This window comes from Drosophila ananassae, chromosome 3L (genome assembly GCF_017639315.1).
Source record: "Drosophila ananassae strain 14024-0371.13 chromosome 3L, ASM1763931v2, whole genome shotgun sequence".
NCBI lineage: Eukaryota > Metazoa > Arthropoda > Insecta > Diptera > Drosophilidae > Drosophila > Drosophila ananassae.
Genome location: NC_057929.1, coordinates 17,911,855 through 17,925,420, shown reverse-complemented (window position 1 = coordinate 17,925,420; position 13,566 = coordinate 17,911,855). Strand labels below are relative to the sequence as shown.

General features: G+C 44.4%; 3 protein-coding genes across 6 annotated transcripts in view; 1 reads left to right on the top strand and 2 right to left on the bottom strand.

The window, feature by feature from the left end:
• Positions 1–12,173, top strand: part of LOC6493978 — a 56,111-nt gene extending 43,938 nt beyond the window's left edge. For 3 of the 4 annotated variants that reach the window (XM_044715766.1, XM_044715765.1, XM_014907018.3), the window contains 6 exons: positions 2,928–3,783; positions 6,252–6,675; positions 6,763–6,978; positions 9,749–10,194; positions 10,508–10,701; positions 11,384–12,173. In XM_044715766.1, coding sequence (XP_044571701.1) covers positions 3,422–3,783; positions 6,252–6,675; positions 6,763–6,978; positions 9,749–10,194; positions 10,508–10,701; positions 11,384–11,607 — 1,866 coding nt within the window. In that variant the 5' untranslated portion in view covers positions 2,928–3,421 and the 3' untranslated portion in view covers positions 11,608–12,173. Of the gene's footprint in view, positions 1–1,516; positions 1,655–2,927; positions 3,784–6,251; positions 6,676–6,762; positions 6,979–9,748; positions 10,195–10,507; positions 10,702–11,383 lie in introns of those variants that run through there. The other variant, XM_001961179.4, reaches the window with a different exon arrangement.
• LOC6496594 (elongation of very long chain fatty acids protein F) lies at positions 289–1,374 on the bottom strand. The gene is made up of 2 exons (XM_001961181.4): positions 1,094–1,374; positions 289–1,023 (listed from the first exon to the last, which is right to left on the bottom strand). Exons 1-2 carry the CDS (start codon positions 1,307–1,309, stop codon positions 454–456), a joined length of 786 nt encoding a protein of 261 aa, XP_001961217.1. The 5' UTR covers positions 1,310–1,374; the 3' UTR covers positions 289–453.
• LOC6496593 (elongation of very long chain fatty acids protein F) lies at positions 1,483–2,532 on the bottom strand. Its single transcript, XM_001961180.4, has 3 exons — positions 2,377–2,532; positions 2,134–2,315; positions 1,483–2,076 (listed from the first exon to the last, which is right to left on the bottom strand). Exons 1-3 carry the CDS (start codon positions 2,438–2,440, stop codon positions 1,519–1,521), a joined length of 804 nt encoding a protein of 267 aa, XP_001961216.2. The 5' UTR covers positions 2,441–2,532; the 3' UTR covers positions 1,483–1,518.
• Positions 12,174–13,566: the final 1,393 nt, after the last annotated feature.

Here is a 13,566-nt window from a genome sequence, read left to right as displayed (position 1 = left end):
TTGAATTTTTGTACTCGATCCGATACACCCGAGTTCCTTTCAAGTCCGGCGCTATCTACCTAATGACACTTTTTCAATAACTTGTACAAATTAGGGTGTCTAGTTCTCCGTCTTTCTTTGTAATACATAGTATAATTTTATTCTATTCTATTGATTGGCTTTTATTCTCTGCAGGGTGAAAGTATTTTGGGGGTACTCAACTTTGAAGGCCTTGACTTTGTATCAAGAATATAATTACTATTCTCAAGCATTAATTTATATCTGAAATACGAAATAATACTAGGAGACTTTTAGCTTTACTTATTTGGTTTATTAAACGAGTATTAGAGTACAAGGTCCTATTTATTCACTTTTTTCCACTCGCCACTCGAATTGCATGCGTAGAGCGGGTGATTACGAATGCGCATTTTAATTCGGCCAGAACGATGAACAATTTCAATTTAAAATGGGCAATTACTGGGCCTTGGATTGGGGCTTAGCTGGCCGCAGGTACGCCCGAACATAAAACTTTCCGAAGAGGTAGATAAAGACGATTCCTTGGAGCATATTGATGTAGAGTACGGGGCGAGGAACGCCGCAGTTCGGCGATAAGAACGCCACATAGGCGGTGTAGGTCAGCAGGATAACGAACTGGGCCAGCTGGACCAGGGTGATGTACTTCTTCCACCAGATGCTGGCCTTCACGCCGGGGTACTGTGACGACAGGAAGTAGTAGAAGTACATGACCACGTGGACGAAGGTGTTGAGGAAGGCCAGGACGTTGAAGTGGCCCCCGGTGCCGTACATCCGGCTAAGGACATAGCCGCCCACGACCATGAAGACGTGGTGGTAGACGTGCAGGAAGGTGATCTGCTTGTAGCTCTTCCGCAGCACGAAGAACACGGTGTCCATCAGATCGATCACCTTGTTGAAGATGTAGGCGAAGTGCATGGTCCGCTCCAAAGTTTTGTGCTCGTGTCCTTGGGGGAAGCTCTCGATGCACTTCAGGTTGCAGATGCCCCTGTAGCCCAGATAGTAGGCTATCTGGAGCGACACAAAAAAAAATATTTAAATAAATCGACTCGGTCACTTCCAATCGGACTGTCCCACTTACCACAATGAAGTAGGTCGCATTGTAGACCACCTGGAAGAGGTTGTAGACCAGCAGAACCTTCCTTAAGTCGTAGGGCTGGCGGTTCCTCATGAACACCTTGCCCAACTTGAAGACAAACAGCAGGTATCCGACCACGATGGTCATGATGGGCCAGGGTGAGCCCGCCAAGGGTATCGGGTCCGGATCGGCCTGGCGAATATGCAAAAAGTCGAGCATGTCTGGTGGTGTTTGGGTGCTTGTCGTCCAAGGGATCCGTAACGACTGCCTTTGGGAAACTAGCCCACGGCACTGCAATTAAAAGTCCGACTCGAATAATGTATTATTCAGTTTTTTGAACCACAGTCTCTGACCCAGTTTACTAGCGATCGCCTAAAGAGAAACCACGAATGTTTTCAAAATTAAGAGAACAGTCTATTGTTTATTGCTCATTCGGACTTGCTCTTGACTTTAACATAAGTGTGGTAGTAGAAATTGCCAAACATGACCATCATGGAGGATGCCACCGCCAACTGGATATACTGTATGGGCATGGGCACGGTGCAGCTGGGATTCAGCCACACGGTCAGTATGGACTGGACTAAGAGTATCATGAACTGGACCATCTGCAGCTTGGTGATGTACTTCTTCAACCACAGCTTGTTCTTCATCTGGGGGTAGAGGGCGGCCGCGAAGTAGTAGGCGTACATGACCGCGTGGACGAAGAGGTTGAGGGTGCCCATCGTGGCGTACTGCCCTCCGGGGCCGTATAAGTGGTTCACGATCGGCGTGGCGATCACCATCAGGGCGTGGTGATAAACGTGGAGCACGGTGATCTGCTTGTTGCTCTTCCTCAGCACGAAGAACACGGTGTCGATCAGGTCCAAAATCTTGTTTAAGTAGTAGCTGTAGCTCATCAGGCGTTCCACCTGCTTGTCCGGATGATCCCAAGGTATAATCATGCATCGGAAGTCGTAAGTTTGTTTCACAAAAAGGTAGTAGAAGGCCTTGAGGGAGGAGGGATGATTTTAAGAAATGACTTGGAACGAAGTGCGCCAAATTACCATTATGAACAAACTGGAGTTCATCAGAACCTGGAACAGGTTGTAAGCGAGCATAGCCTTCTTCAGGTTGTAGGGCTTCCGGCCGGCCATAAATTGGGGGCCCCACCGCAGCACCACCATCAGATAGACCGAAACAATCAGAGTGGCCGGTAGAACTCCGAACAGTGGCAGTCGCACAGGATCTTTACAAGGAGAGTAAGAAGCTTTAGATTTAGGGCTTTAACGTAAACTGGTTGACTCCACCTGCCGGTGATCCTTGAAACACATCCAATATCGTCGAGTTCATGGTGGCTATTGCGGAGACCATCTACTACTACTGGACACATGGCTGGTGGCCGGCTTTTTATTTTCGAATTCATTTGCTGTCTATTCCATTTGCGCCCGACACCTGATTATTTATGCTGCTATTTTCAATAGCTTTTCCGGCAGAGAGGTGCGTAGGTCTCAAAATTTAAATTCGGAATGATCGGGGGTCGATGTTTCTATTTCCAAACACAAAGTATTGGGGTTCAAGAGAGTTTCAGTCTGGGCTTCAGTCTCTGACCTATAATCAGAAACATCGGTGTACAGTGTTAAGTCTTAGTCTAGTTGTTAATAGTATTGTTAATAGTATATAATCAATTCACTTTTAAACTATTCGAGTAGCACGTGGTTGTTGTTTCTTTTATCGCAAACTAAAGACCAACTAATTGTTTGGCCAATTACGCAAATTTTCTACATTTTTGAATTATTTATTTCCTTCGACTGGCCTTGACTAACCTGAACGTGACTATTTGTTTCGATTTCAATTCCAGGGCTATGATGCGGACTTTTTGCAAACAAGCGACAATGGAGCCGGCTTACGAGACTTGTGGCAACAAAATAGGTTGCTGTGGCAGAACAGGAGCCACCAGATCCAAAAATCCAAATAAAGAGCTACAATAAGGCCAGCCCGGTGCTGGGAAACCCGCTTTTTGTTTGGCTTAATAACTCAACTCCTACGGCAGCTGGACGGCAGCACGTGAATAGGTATTGCCCCAATAGGTATTGCCTGGAATTTAATTAAAGCCGGAAAGACCAAAAATTCAAGAGCTGCCAGGAAAAAGGGGTTAAAGCAAAAAAGAGTGCCAGTCCCAGTCCCAGCGGCGGGGGTGGCGGGTGGACCATAAATCCACTCCCCCATGCGGCAGCAGTTGCACGTTGCACGTTGCCATCGAGCTGGCCCACGTCCACTGGCCAATTAGTTGCTGCAACAGCCAAGAGCGGCAATCGTTTGGGCCCCATTGAACGTACAGCCGCCTCCACACTGATGACTGCCGCCAAAAGGAGAGCGGGGAGCAGTGGCAGCAGCAGTGGAAGCAGCAGCAGCAGCGGCAGCAACATTGGTAGCAATGGCAGCAACGACCAGCAGTCCCAGCAGCAACATCACCAGCTGCAGCATCATCACCAGGCCCACCAACACCACCAGGAGTACCAGCAGTTGCTGCAGCATCCGCACCACCACTACCACCAGCACTACAGCAGCAACGGGCAGCACAACCACTCGGCCACCAGCCACCCACAGCAATACCACCAGAGACAGCAGCAACATCAGCAGCAACAGCACCACCACCACCAGCAACATCAGGCGACACTGCGCGACTGTTCCGTCAAATTGCCACTGGATATCCTGTGAGTACGGCCAACAAGTCGAAAAGGACTCAGGGATGGCCATATTTTGGCCAAAAACAATACTACCAAGGACTATAGTGAGAGTAGTTTTCAGTTTGATGAGTTTGCTAACAAATCCTGCTAAAATAAACAAAAAGCAACCTCGTTGATTCAAATTATTTTGCCATCTCTGGCTTCAATAAAGCTTCTACACGTGGCCCATAAGAAGGCCAATAGCACACAGCAGCCGGCAAAAAAGGTCAAGTCATACTCTGGGAGGATTGGGAGAGTGGGAGATTGCCGGCACGTCTGGCTGGTTTAATAAAATTTACATTTTAACAACGCAAATGAAAATTGCATTAACTTTAACGACACAACATTTCGTCGATTCGATACTCGATCTGGGGCTGGAGGAGCGCAGCAGAGGGAGGAAAATGAATCAGAAAATTATAAATATTTGCTCAGGCGTAGTCCTGGCGATGGCAGGGATAAGGGCACAAGGCATAAGGGATAAGGATCTGTGGGAAAAGTGCGAAAAATGAATCCGCAGACAGGGACAAATGAAGCGTTTCAAATGCTTAGCGCTGGGAAAAGAAACTTATTCCAGTTTTGTCAGGATTAGCGAGCCTGAGCCTGTCTTTAAAGCTTTGCGCTCGGCGGGGATTTTGGCTTTAAGTCGGGCCAGAAGGACCAGAAAGTATCAGCCGGGGGGCGGGTATTGAGAGGGTCTCAGACAGGAGTGTAGTGGAGTGGTGGGGCTTTAAGGAATTCAGGAGAGGGAAGCAGGCACTGCGTTTATGCAGATCGCAGTCAAGTGGCAACCCGTCGTCCTGTGGGCCGTGAAACGAGGCCAGTCGCAGGCCGGCTTTTACACTGAGAGAAAGGGGTTATTTCTTGAAGTATAAGAAATTATTAAACACTTGTAATTATTTACTAATAAAGGGTGTATAACTTTTGTATGAACAAATATTTTGAGCTCTAAGATATCTGCTCATTTTTGCTTTTATCTGGAAGTGATTTTACTTTTAATCCTTTTCCCTTGTTGTCCTTTGTTTTCAAGTTTTTTTTTAGAAGGACCAATTAGCTTTTTTATAGTTTTTGTTTTTTAAACTTAAAAGCTTTTTCCAGAATAGAAGAATTCACATAAATTATAATAAAGGAAGTAGGGTAGGGTAGGGTTTTATTCCATGTCCTATTATATTTGAAGGTTATCGTGAGGTATTATATAGCTTTGATAATATTTATTATTATTATTAACTTTTATTATCTTTTTAACTAGCCCCTGGTATAAGTAAACTTCTGTTTACCTACTAATCTGTTCTAAATATTTGGAAATATTATTTTAGCTACATTTAGATTTTATTTTCAAACATTATTTGATTCTTTTAGCTCTAAATAGTCATGCTTAGTTTTGCCTCTACATTCCAGCTCATAGAAGTTATTCATAGTTTATAAATTCAAATAATAAAACCACCTCCTATTCGAACTTTATTTTTCAAACTGCCTTTACTGCAGCTACCGCCTTCTAGGACCTACTGTATAGAGGAGGTTAAGGGGAAAGTCGATGAAAAAAACAACAGCTGGAAATATAAAAAGAACTTAAAGCGTGTCGACAACTGGCGGAAAGTGGAATGCGGAACTTAGAGGACAGGGTTGGGGGTAGGGGGGATAAGGGGTGCGAGGCCCGGGGTCCTGGCAAGGATGTCAGGAAGTCGGACGGCTGGTCCTGGTTTGAGGTTGCACTGTGCGCCACAAACGGCGCCGTCGACTGAAGTGCTCGACTCCTTGCGGGCCTGCGGCCCAGTGTGTCGTTACTTTTAACGAGGTGTCGCATGCGAAGCTCGCACAAGTGGGGGGAGAGGGCTGGGGCAGGGGCAGGGGCAGGTACTGGGTAAGCCACCAGTTGCCACACTTTGCTGCCAGCTGTCCTAGTCATCTTGTTCTGCCCCCTCCCTCAGCCTACTCTATGAAAATGCACTTAGCCAGTGCCAGGTGGCAGGCGGCAGGAGGCAGCCGGGAGGCTCCTTCTGTCACCTGTGCCACGCCTACCGTTGTGGCATGCTGCAAATGAAGTCATCCATTAGGCAGCGTTACGTATACGCCATATTACGTATACGCCTAGTGTGGCCCGGCCACAGAGCACTGCAATGTGGTGGCTCATAATAATGGCGCTCTTCTGCTGCCATTCGGCCCGGGCCGTGTTTGTTGCGGTCTAAACGGAAGCGTTTATAATGGAATTCGCTTAAGCGAGGGGCTGGCTGGCTGAGCGGGCCAGGAAACTGAGACTGAGTCGTCTGGCTAATTTCACAGGAGGAGCAGGAGGCAGGAGCAGGATCTGGAGCAGAACAGGAGTAGCAGGATATCGTTAATTACTCGACACAGTCGAAATGGCAATCTAATTAGCCAAAACGGAAGCCGTAGCTTAGGAACAGGACACTCTCTACTAAATCTAATCGATGTCATTGTCTTTCCTTTCCGGTTCTTTACAGATGGTTGCCGAAATCGGCCATGCGACCGGCAGGACCCGATACCTCGCCCACCGACTGCATCCTGGTGGTGGGCGTGTCCCGTCCAAAGCTGGCCGTTGTCTTCCTCACGGTCATGCTGATCTCACTGTTCCTCACCTTTCACGTCCTCTACGACAGTGCTGTGTACAACATCCAGGCCGCCCAGGCGGTTCACGAACGGCACCGCCTCTCTCTGGCCTCCTCCTCATCGGCCTTGCCCTCCGCCTCGCAGTCTGGCGGAATAATGAGCTCCTCCGGCTTAGCCGCCGCCTCCCCACTGACATCCTCTTCCAATCATCAGCCAGTTTTCGTGAAGCCAGTCCAGAGTTCGAATCAGCTGAGCCATCCAATGGTCTTTCCCTCGAGTCGAGTTCATTTTCCAAAAACCAGTCGTCGGCTGCCTCAGGTGAGAATCGATTAAGAAACAAATCATAGACTAAAGTTGATAGAATTTCATCATTTGTATTAAATTTTCTTGCATTTCTGGTTACAGGCTCTCATCATTGGAGTGCGGAAGTGTGGAACCCGCGCCCTCTTGGAGATGCTCTACCTGCATCCCAGGATCCAGAAGGCAGGCGGCGAGGTGCACTTCTTCGATCGCGACGAGAACTATCTGAAGGGCTTGGAGTGGTACCGCAAAAAGATGCCTCACTCCTTCCGCGGCCAAATCACCATCGAGAAGAGTCCCAGTTACTTTGTGTCCCCGGAGGTGAGTTCGGCACCTGTTTTGATCACTAATTGGCAATTTGGCAATTAAGATTGCGCCTTTTGCGCCACACACATTCTGCTTGGGCATAGTAATTATTACTTAACTGTCCAGTCTCCCAGCTCCATCCTACATCCTACATCCTATATACTCCATCCTCCATTCCCAACGAGTGCCCATCCGTCGTCTATCAAATTAAAGTGAAACTTTAGCCCGGCCATCGTGTCCTAGCCAATTTCCGTAACCATGTCGGAACTGTAGCGGAAATGTTTGCAAATTCATTTGCCAAACGGCTACGTCTAACACCCAACTGAATTGCCTTTCTGGTCCGGGTTTTATTATTGTTTCTACATTCCGGCCGAATGTTGCTGCCCTTGCCCGCAGAGTGTCACAAAATTGGGTTTTCGGGCTGATGCAATTTCGCTGCGAGCCGGAAGTTGCATGTGTCACACGGTAGAGTGATGTGAGTGGGAGTGGGGCAAGTTGGTTAGCATCTCGTTGGGCCAGTCCTGACATCGTTCATTACAAAAAAAAAAAGGTGATGTAAGAAAAAACATTCAAATTAGAAATGGTGTCACTAGACCTTTAGTTTTGAAATATGGTTTTGGTTTTCAAGATTAGTACAGGTTGGAAATAATTATTAAAAATTATAATATTCTTTGTACAAGACAAGGTTAAATATGATAAAATTTATTCCCTTTCTTTATGATTAAATTAGAAAGATGGTTCCAGAAAATCATCTGCATAAACATGGTTTTAAAAGAAACAAAAATATAAGCTCTGTGATACCCGGTACTGCTCTGGCCTCCTCTTTTACATAAAACTCTACAAGTACCGTGTATAAGTAATATACATTTTATATTCATATGTAGATAAAAATGTAAAAAAATAATATTATCACCCTCGACTTTCCCCTTTTTTATCCTTAAACGTAGAGCAGGGCAATGTCCTTTCCCAGAATGTTGACGAAACTTTTTCAAGTGCAGGATCCTGGCTGACAGACTCATATTTTATACAGTTTCATTTCAATTTTAACTGCCTGCAGTTGATGCAGCGTTTCAATTTGTCAGCCACTTGGAGGAGTCGTCCGGACTCCCCGGCAAATGGAAAAGGATGCCACAAAAAAGGGGTCTAGCCTGCAGAACAGAAAGATAAATCTTCATTAATGTTGTTATTAATATTTATTGACGTGGCGGAGGGGGCAGAGTGGCAAGTGGCAGATGCAACATCAACTAATGCTGCTCAAGCGGGTCCCACTCGTCGGGAAAATGTCAAATTAGCCAGCTCTCCCGTGTCCCTGCCCTTGCCCCTGGTACTGCCGTTTTGGCCATAAATAATGCAGCTCCCCACGGCGTACTTTTGGCCTCAACCTAAAGCCCCAATTTCCTCCGCCCCCAGGGCCTCTGCCCGCATCTGTGATGTATTCTGATGCTGATTCTGATTCTGATATGACATTTTCCGTGCTCCTTTTCATTTGCTCCAAATGCATTTTGGCCGCATTAAATATGCAACGGAATGCACATTCCCCGGGGCACGCTCCAAACTGAAAATGGTTCATCAACGTGAATAATTCTGAAACGGTTGAGTACGCGGGGGCCCAACCAGCCACCCAACCAAGCTAACAACAAAAAAAAGTAATAATATAATATTCATAAAAAAGGAAGATAAGAAAGAAAAACTTTTAAACTTGTTGCACGGCCTGGTGGCTCTTATTGAAATTGATTAAGTTTATTTACTCGGCTCGTTTCGCCCATTTGCGAGGCTATTTATACAACGTGGCAAATTCAAGGACCCCGTCGGAGGCGCCACCACCACCATTCCACCACCACCAAGGGGGCAATGGTGCGGGCTGAGGGGTGTCAGCCAACATTGTATGGCAATATTTTCCGGCTTAATTAAATTGTTCACAGCACACTTGCTGCGGAAGTGCAACAGCAGGGGGCGGATAGGCTAGCGGAGGTTGGCTAGGGGGTGGCTAGGGGGCGTGGCATGGAGCACGGTAAATTAAAGCCAACAAAGGGAACCTCAAGCTGCCTCAAATTGTGGCAGTGGCAAGAGTTTGCAATTATTATCGATTGTCGTCCAGGAGCATAAATCCATTAATTGGATGGCCAAGAGTGGATACTTTGAGCCCTCGGCTTCTGTTTTCCACATAAATATTACTTTATGTGTTTATTTAAAAAAAAAACTACCTTTATTTACCAGAAATTTAAATATCTGTGAAAACTTGGAAAAAGTTAATTAAATGCCAGGGTTTTTTGATATTGAATTTTTTGCATTGAATTAGATGCAACCGACGTCTTTGTTATTGCAGCTGTCGTTTCAACTTTTCTGCAGTTTATGTTTTTATTATTTTTACATTTTGTTATTAACTGGTTTTTTACTGTTTTTTAATAGTAATTTAATCTTTAAAAATGATTAAGGCTGTAGGAAAGTAAATTTATTACGAAAAGCGCATGTGCGATAATGTATTTGACAACAAAAGACTCTTGATTTATTCCAAGTCTGATATTTATTTGCGAGATATTTTAAATGAAACTTTTCTCTTGAAAATATTGATAATATTTGAAGGGATATAAAAAGAATATAATACTATATTAATATTTAAAATAAAACCACATTTCTTTCCCAGTTTCCTTTATCCTTTTCATCTTTTCAATCAAAGTTTCAAGACTTTTGCTGTCTTGGGAGTGTCTTACTTCAAGACTGCCCATAAATGTCACTCCATAAACTTACTTAGAATCTTTTCCCAACCACTCTAACCATTTCGCAGGTGCCGGAAAGAGTGCGGGCCATGAACGCGAGCATCAAACTGCTGCTGATTGTCCGTGAACCGGTGACCCGGGCTATTTCCGATTACACGCAGCTGCGTAGCCATGCCGCCACCGCCATCCTGCCCCTGGCCGAGCCACAGAATGCGAATCCCAATCCCAGTCCCAGGGAGAGCTCCGGAGGAGGAGCCACTGGTGCTGGTGGAGCGGCAGCTGCCAAGATGCCATCGCCATTGCAATCGCAATCGCTTCTTTATGGGAAACTGCAGTCGGCCCGTGGGTATGACAATGCCCTCCTGGGGGGCAGCGGAGCCGGAGCCAAGGAGACAAAAGCCACGACAGGACCTGTGGCCAGGCGACCAGCAGGAGGAGGAGGAGGAGGTGGAGCAGCTTCCATGGCCACGACGACACTGTCGCCCTTGGCAAGCGCCGCCCAAATGGCAGCCAAGTAAGTTAAGGACACCACCATCACCATGACCATCCTTTTCTGCTTGACATGCAAATGAAATGCAAACTGCAAATGAAAGTTGCCCAAAATGCGACTCCTTTTCGCTCTCGCTCTGATGTGGCAGCATCACTTGTTGACAGAGGGAAAAGGAGCGAAAAGGAGCCAAGGACCTGAAGGCTTGACATGGCCGTGAAGGGCTGACAGGAGGAGCTGCTCATTTGCAGCTGTTGGCCATTCAATTTGCCATCCCTCACGAAACGGGACTTACCCTTTGTTCCTACTCACACCCACTAACTCACTCGCCCATTTGCAGGTCCTTCGAGGAGCTGGCCATATTTCCCAACGGCACCGTTAACGAGGCTTATCGACCGCTCAGCATCTCCATGTACCACGTCCACCTCCACCGCTGGCTGGAGGTCTTTCCGCGCGAGCAGCTCCTGGTTGTCAACGGGGATCGCCTTATCGAGGATCCTGTCTCGCAACTAAAACGCATCGAGGCTTTTCTGGGTAAGCATTTAATTATAATTATTGATTTCAATTCAAAATTGCCGCATAAAATGTGGTTTTAAAAAATAACCTCGGGGACTTAACAACAATGGTGAACAGTCCTGGGAGAATAGTGGCTATTAATGCTTATTTTTTCATGCCCTATTATTTTATGGTTAGCACATTTATTGGCAGTTAAATTATGCGCCCTTTTGTTAATATTTTAGCCAACAATTGACATTAAATTAATTTGGGAACAAAAATTTAAGATTAATTAATAGGGGTTTTTCCTTATAAAAAAATATGGTCGCGAATCTATTCTGATATTCATTGGAGTGACGGAAAAATATTAATTATGATAATAAAGGGTCCAGAATCGTTCGAATGTATGTATGTATTCATTTTATACATTTTATATACATGTATGTATATAAAATGGATTTTTGGTCATTAAAAATCAAATATCACACAGCATGGGTGTTACATGTGCATTCGTGACAATAAATATTGCCTAAATAGAAAAATTTAAAATTTAAATTAAAAATTAAAATTTAAAACTTATTGACTTCTTTTACATAAATTTATATTAAGTAAGATTTATCTAAATCCCTAAAAAGTGTTAATTTTATACATAAAATGCATTGTAAACAAATTTTAAAAAGGTAGCTAATATTATAGTTATTTTTAAATGACTCATTTTCAGGCATCGAACACCGCGTAAAGAGCGAGCACTTTTACTTTAACGAGACGAAGGGATTCTACTGCCTGCGCTATGACAACGGTGATCGCTGCCTCAGAGAGACCAAGGGCCGGAAGCATCCGCACGTGGACCCCGTGGTGGTGTCCAGACTGCGAAAGTTCTTCGCCGAGTATAACCAGCGCTTCTATGAGCTAGTGGGCGAGGATCTGGGCTGGCCAGAGGAGTAAGATACAGGTCCTTTTCATAGGGAGGGCGTCGGAAAAATGGAAACGCCTTTGCAGGCAGGAGGCCAATAAATCTGACGGTGGTCAATCGCTAGCCGATTTAATTACAAGGCGCAACCGGGAGAGCAAAATGGAAAAGTGAGAAAGAAAGTTTTCCCAGGACCTGGGACCTGGGCAGCCATTTTGCGTTGCATACTTTTCAGGGCGGCGCGCAATATTTCTGCCTGGCCGGAGCCGAGCAGCTCTGACAGTTCAATTATGCGCGCGTATTGAAAAATTGCATTCCTATTTGCCCCTGCCTCTGCCCCGCCACACCGCCTCCTGGCCACATGTAAATTTGCCTTTACACCATCAGCAGCAGGAACTGGAAAGAAGAAGGAACAAGGAGCAGGATACAAAAGCATAAAAGGAACAAAAACAAATAAATAGTGAAATAAACTGCACGCATTTCGCTGTGCAGCAGGCCATGAAAGTGTGTGTGTGTGTGTGCGACACACAAATCGCTTATATATGTATCGTTTTAACAGGACATATATATATAAAGCGAAATAAAAGCAATATCTACACGATGTTCGAAGGTTACACCTTTTCTACATATGTTTATTTCCTCTCTCTCCATGCGTGGGTGTGTGCAGCGTGTGGGTGTGTGTGTGTATGGGAGTGCTGTTGAACTCGAGTGTCTGTGAGCATAAAAATTAATTAAGCAACTAAATGTGATTTTATAGCATGTAAGCCTAGGAAAAATTGAAAATGATTGCGATGCTCGTCCGAGAGGGAGAAATGTAGAGCTAAGTGGAGAGGGGGAGTGAACTGGGAGGCAATTAAAAATGTATTTAGACTAACAGTCGGCTGAATAAAAAGTGTGCATGGAAACTAAACATATCAGATAAATATCTACTCCAGAATATACACAATTATACAACTCGAGTATCGAATATCGAATATTTCAAACTTACGTTACATATCCGGTGTGGCGCTAAACCAACCAACCAACCAACATGAAATCGAAACATATCAGCCGCATTGTCGGCAAACACTTATATATACACAACAATACATATCTATATATTATATATACAAGAACCTATAATCCTAAGCCCCATTGTTAGAGCCTAAGTCGAGCATCAAATTTGTTGTAAATGACTTTGATTTTGACCTAGTTTGTAGGGCGCGATGTGTCACTGAATCGTCATAGACAAACTTATAGTTGAATATACATATATAGCCATATCCTAGGTTAATCCTGCACTGCCTAAACTAAACTCAAACAAGAGTATATGTATATCTATTTAGATAATTATACTGCACCCCCTACATCATAATTTTATCAGAGATACTTTTTTAATGCATTTTTAAGCCAGATTATTTTGTAAGCCCGAATCAATTACGGAAACTCTACCTATAGATAAATATTGAATATACACGTATATACTTATCAGCTGTTTGGCTAAAGTTTAAATATTTCGTATGCATATCAGACTTAATCTAGGCTAATACTCCCCGTGACGATCCATCCAATTTCGGTTTAACACTTGAACTTGATACATACCATACATACAATATACCTCCCCCCTTTGGTTAGGGATCTTCAGCACAGATGAAACTAATAGAAAATAGACTATGGAATGTGTATAAACCTAATTTTTACAGTGTATCTCCTCAAGCATATACAAGAACATCAAGATGATCTCTCAACGACAATGGAACCATGAAAGAATTGAAACAAACCAAGCAATATAAAGTCAAAGCAAGACTGAAGGTCCTCCGCAAATTGTTTTTCCTTAATTCCACATTTTTTAAACAGTGACTTTAGTTTAGAAAACCAGAAAATAGAAACCACAATTGAATATTGTAGCAAAAGACAACGAACATTTCTAATTTGTTTATATTTTTATACAAAAGCTAAATTATATATTAGCCGATATCCAAGCGAAGAGCCAGAATGGAGAACGTACGATGAAT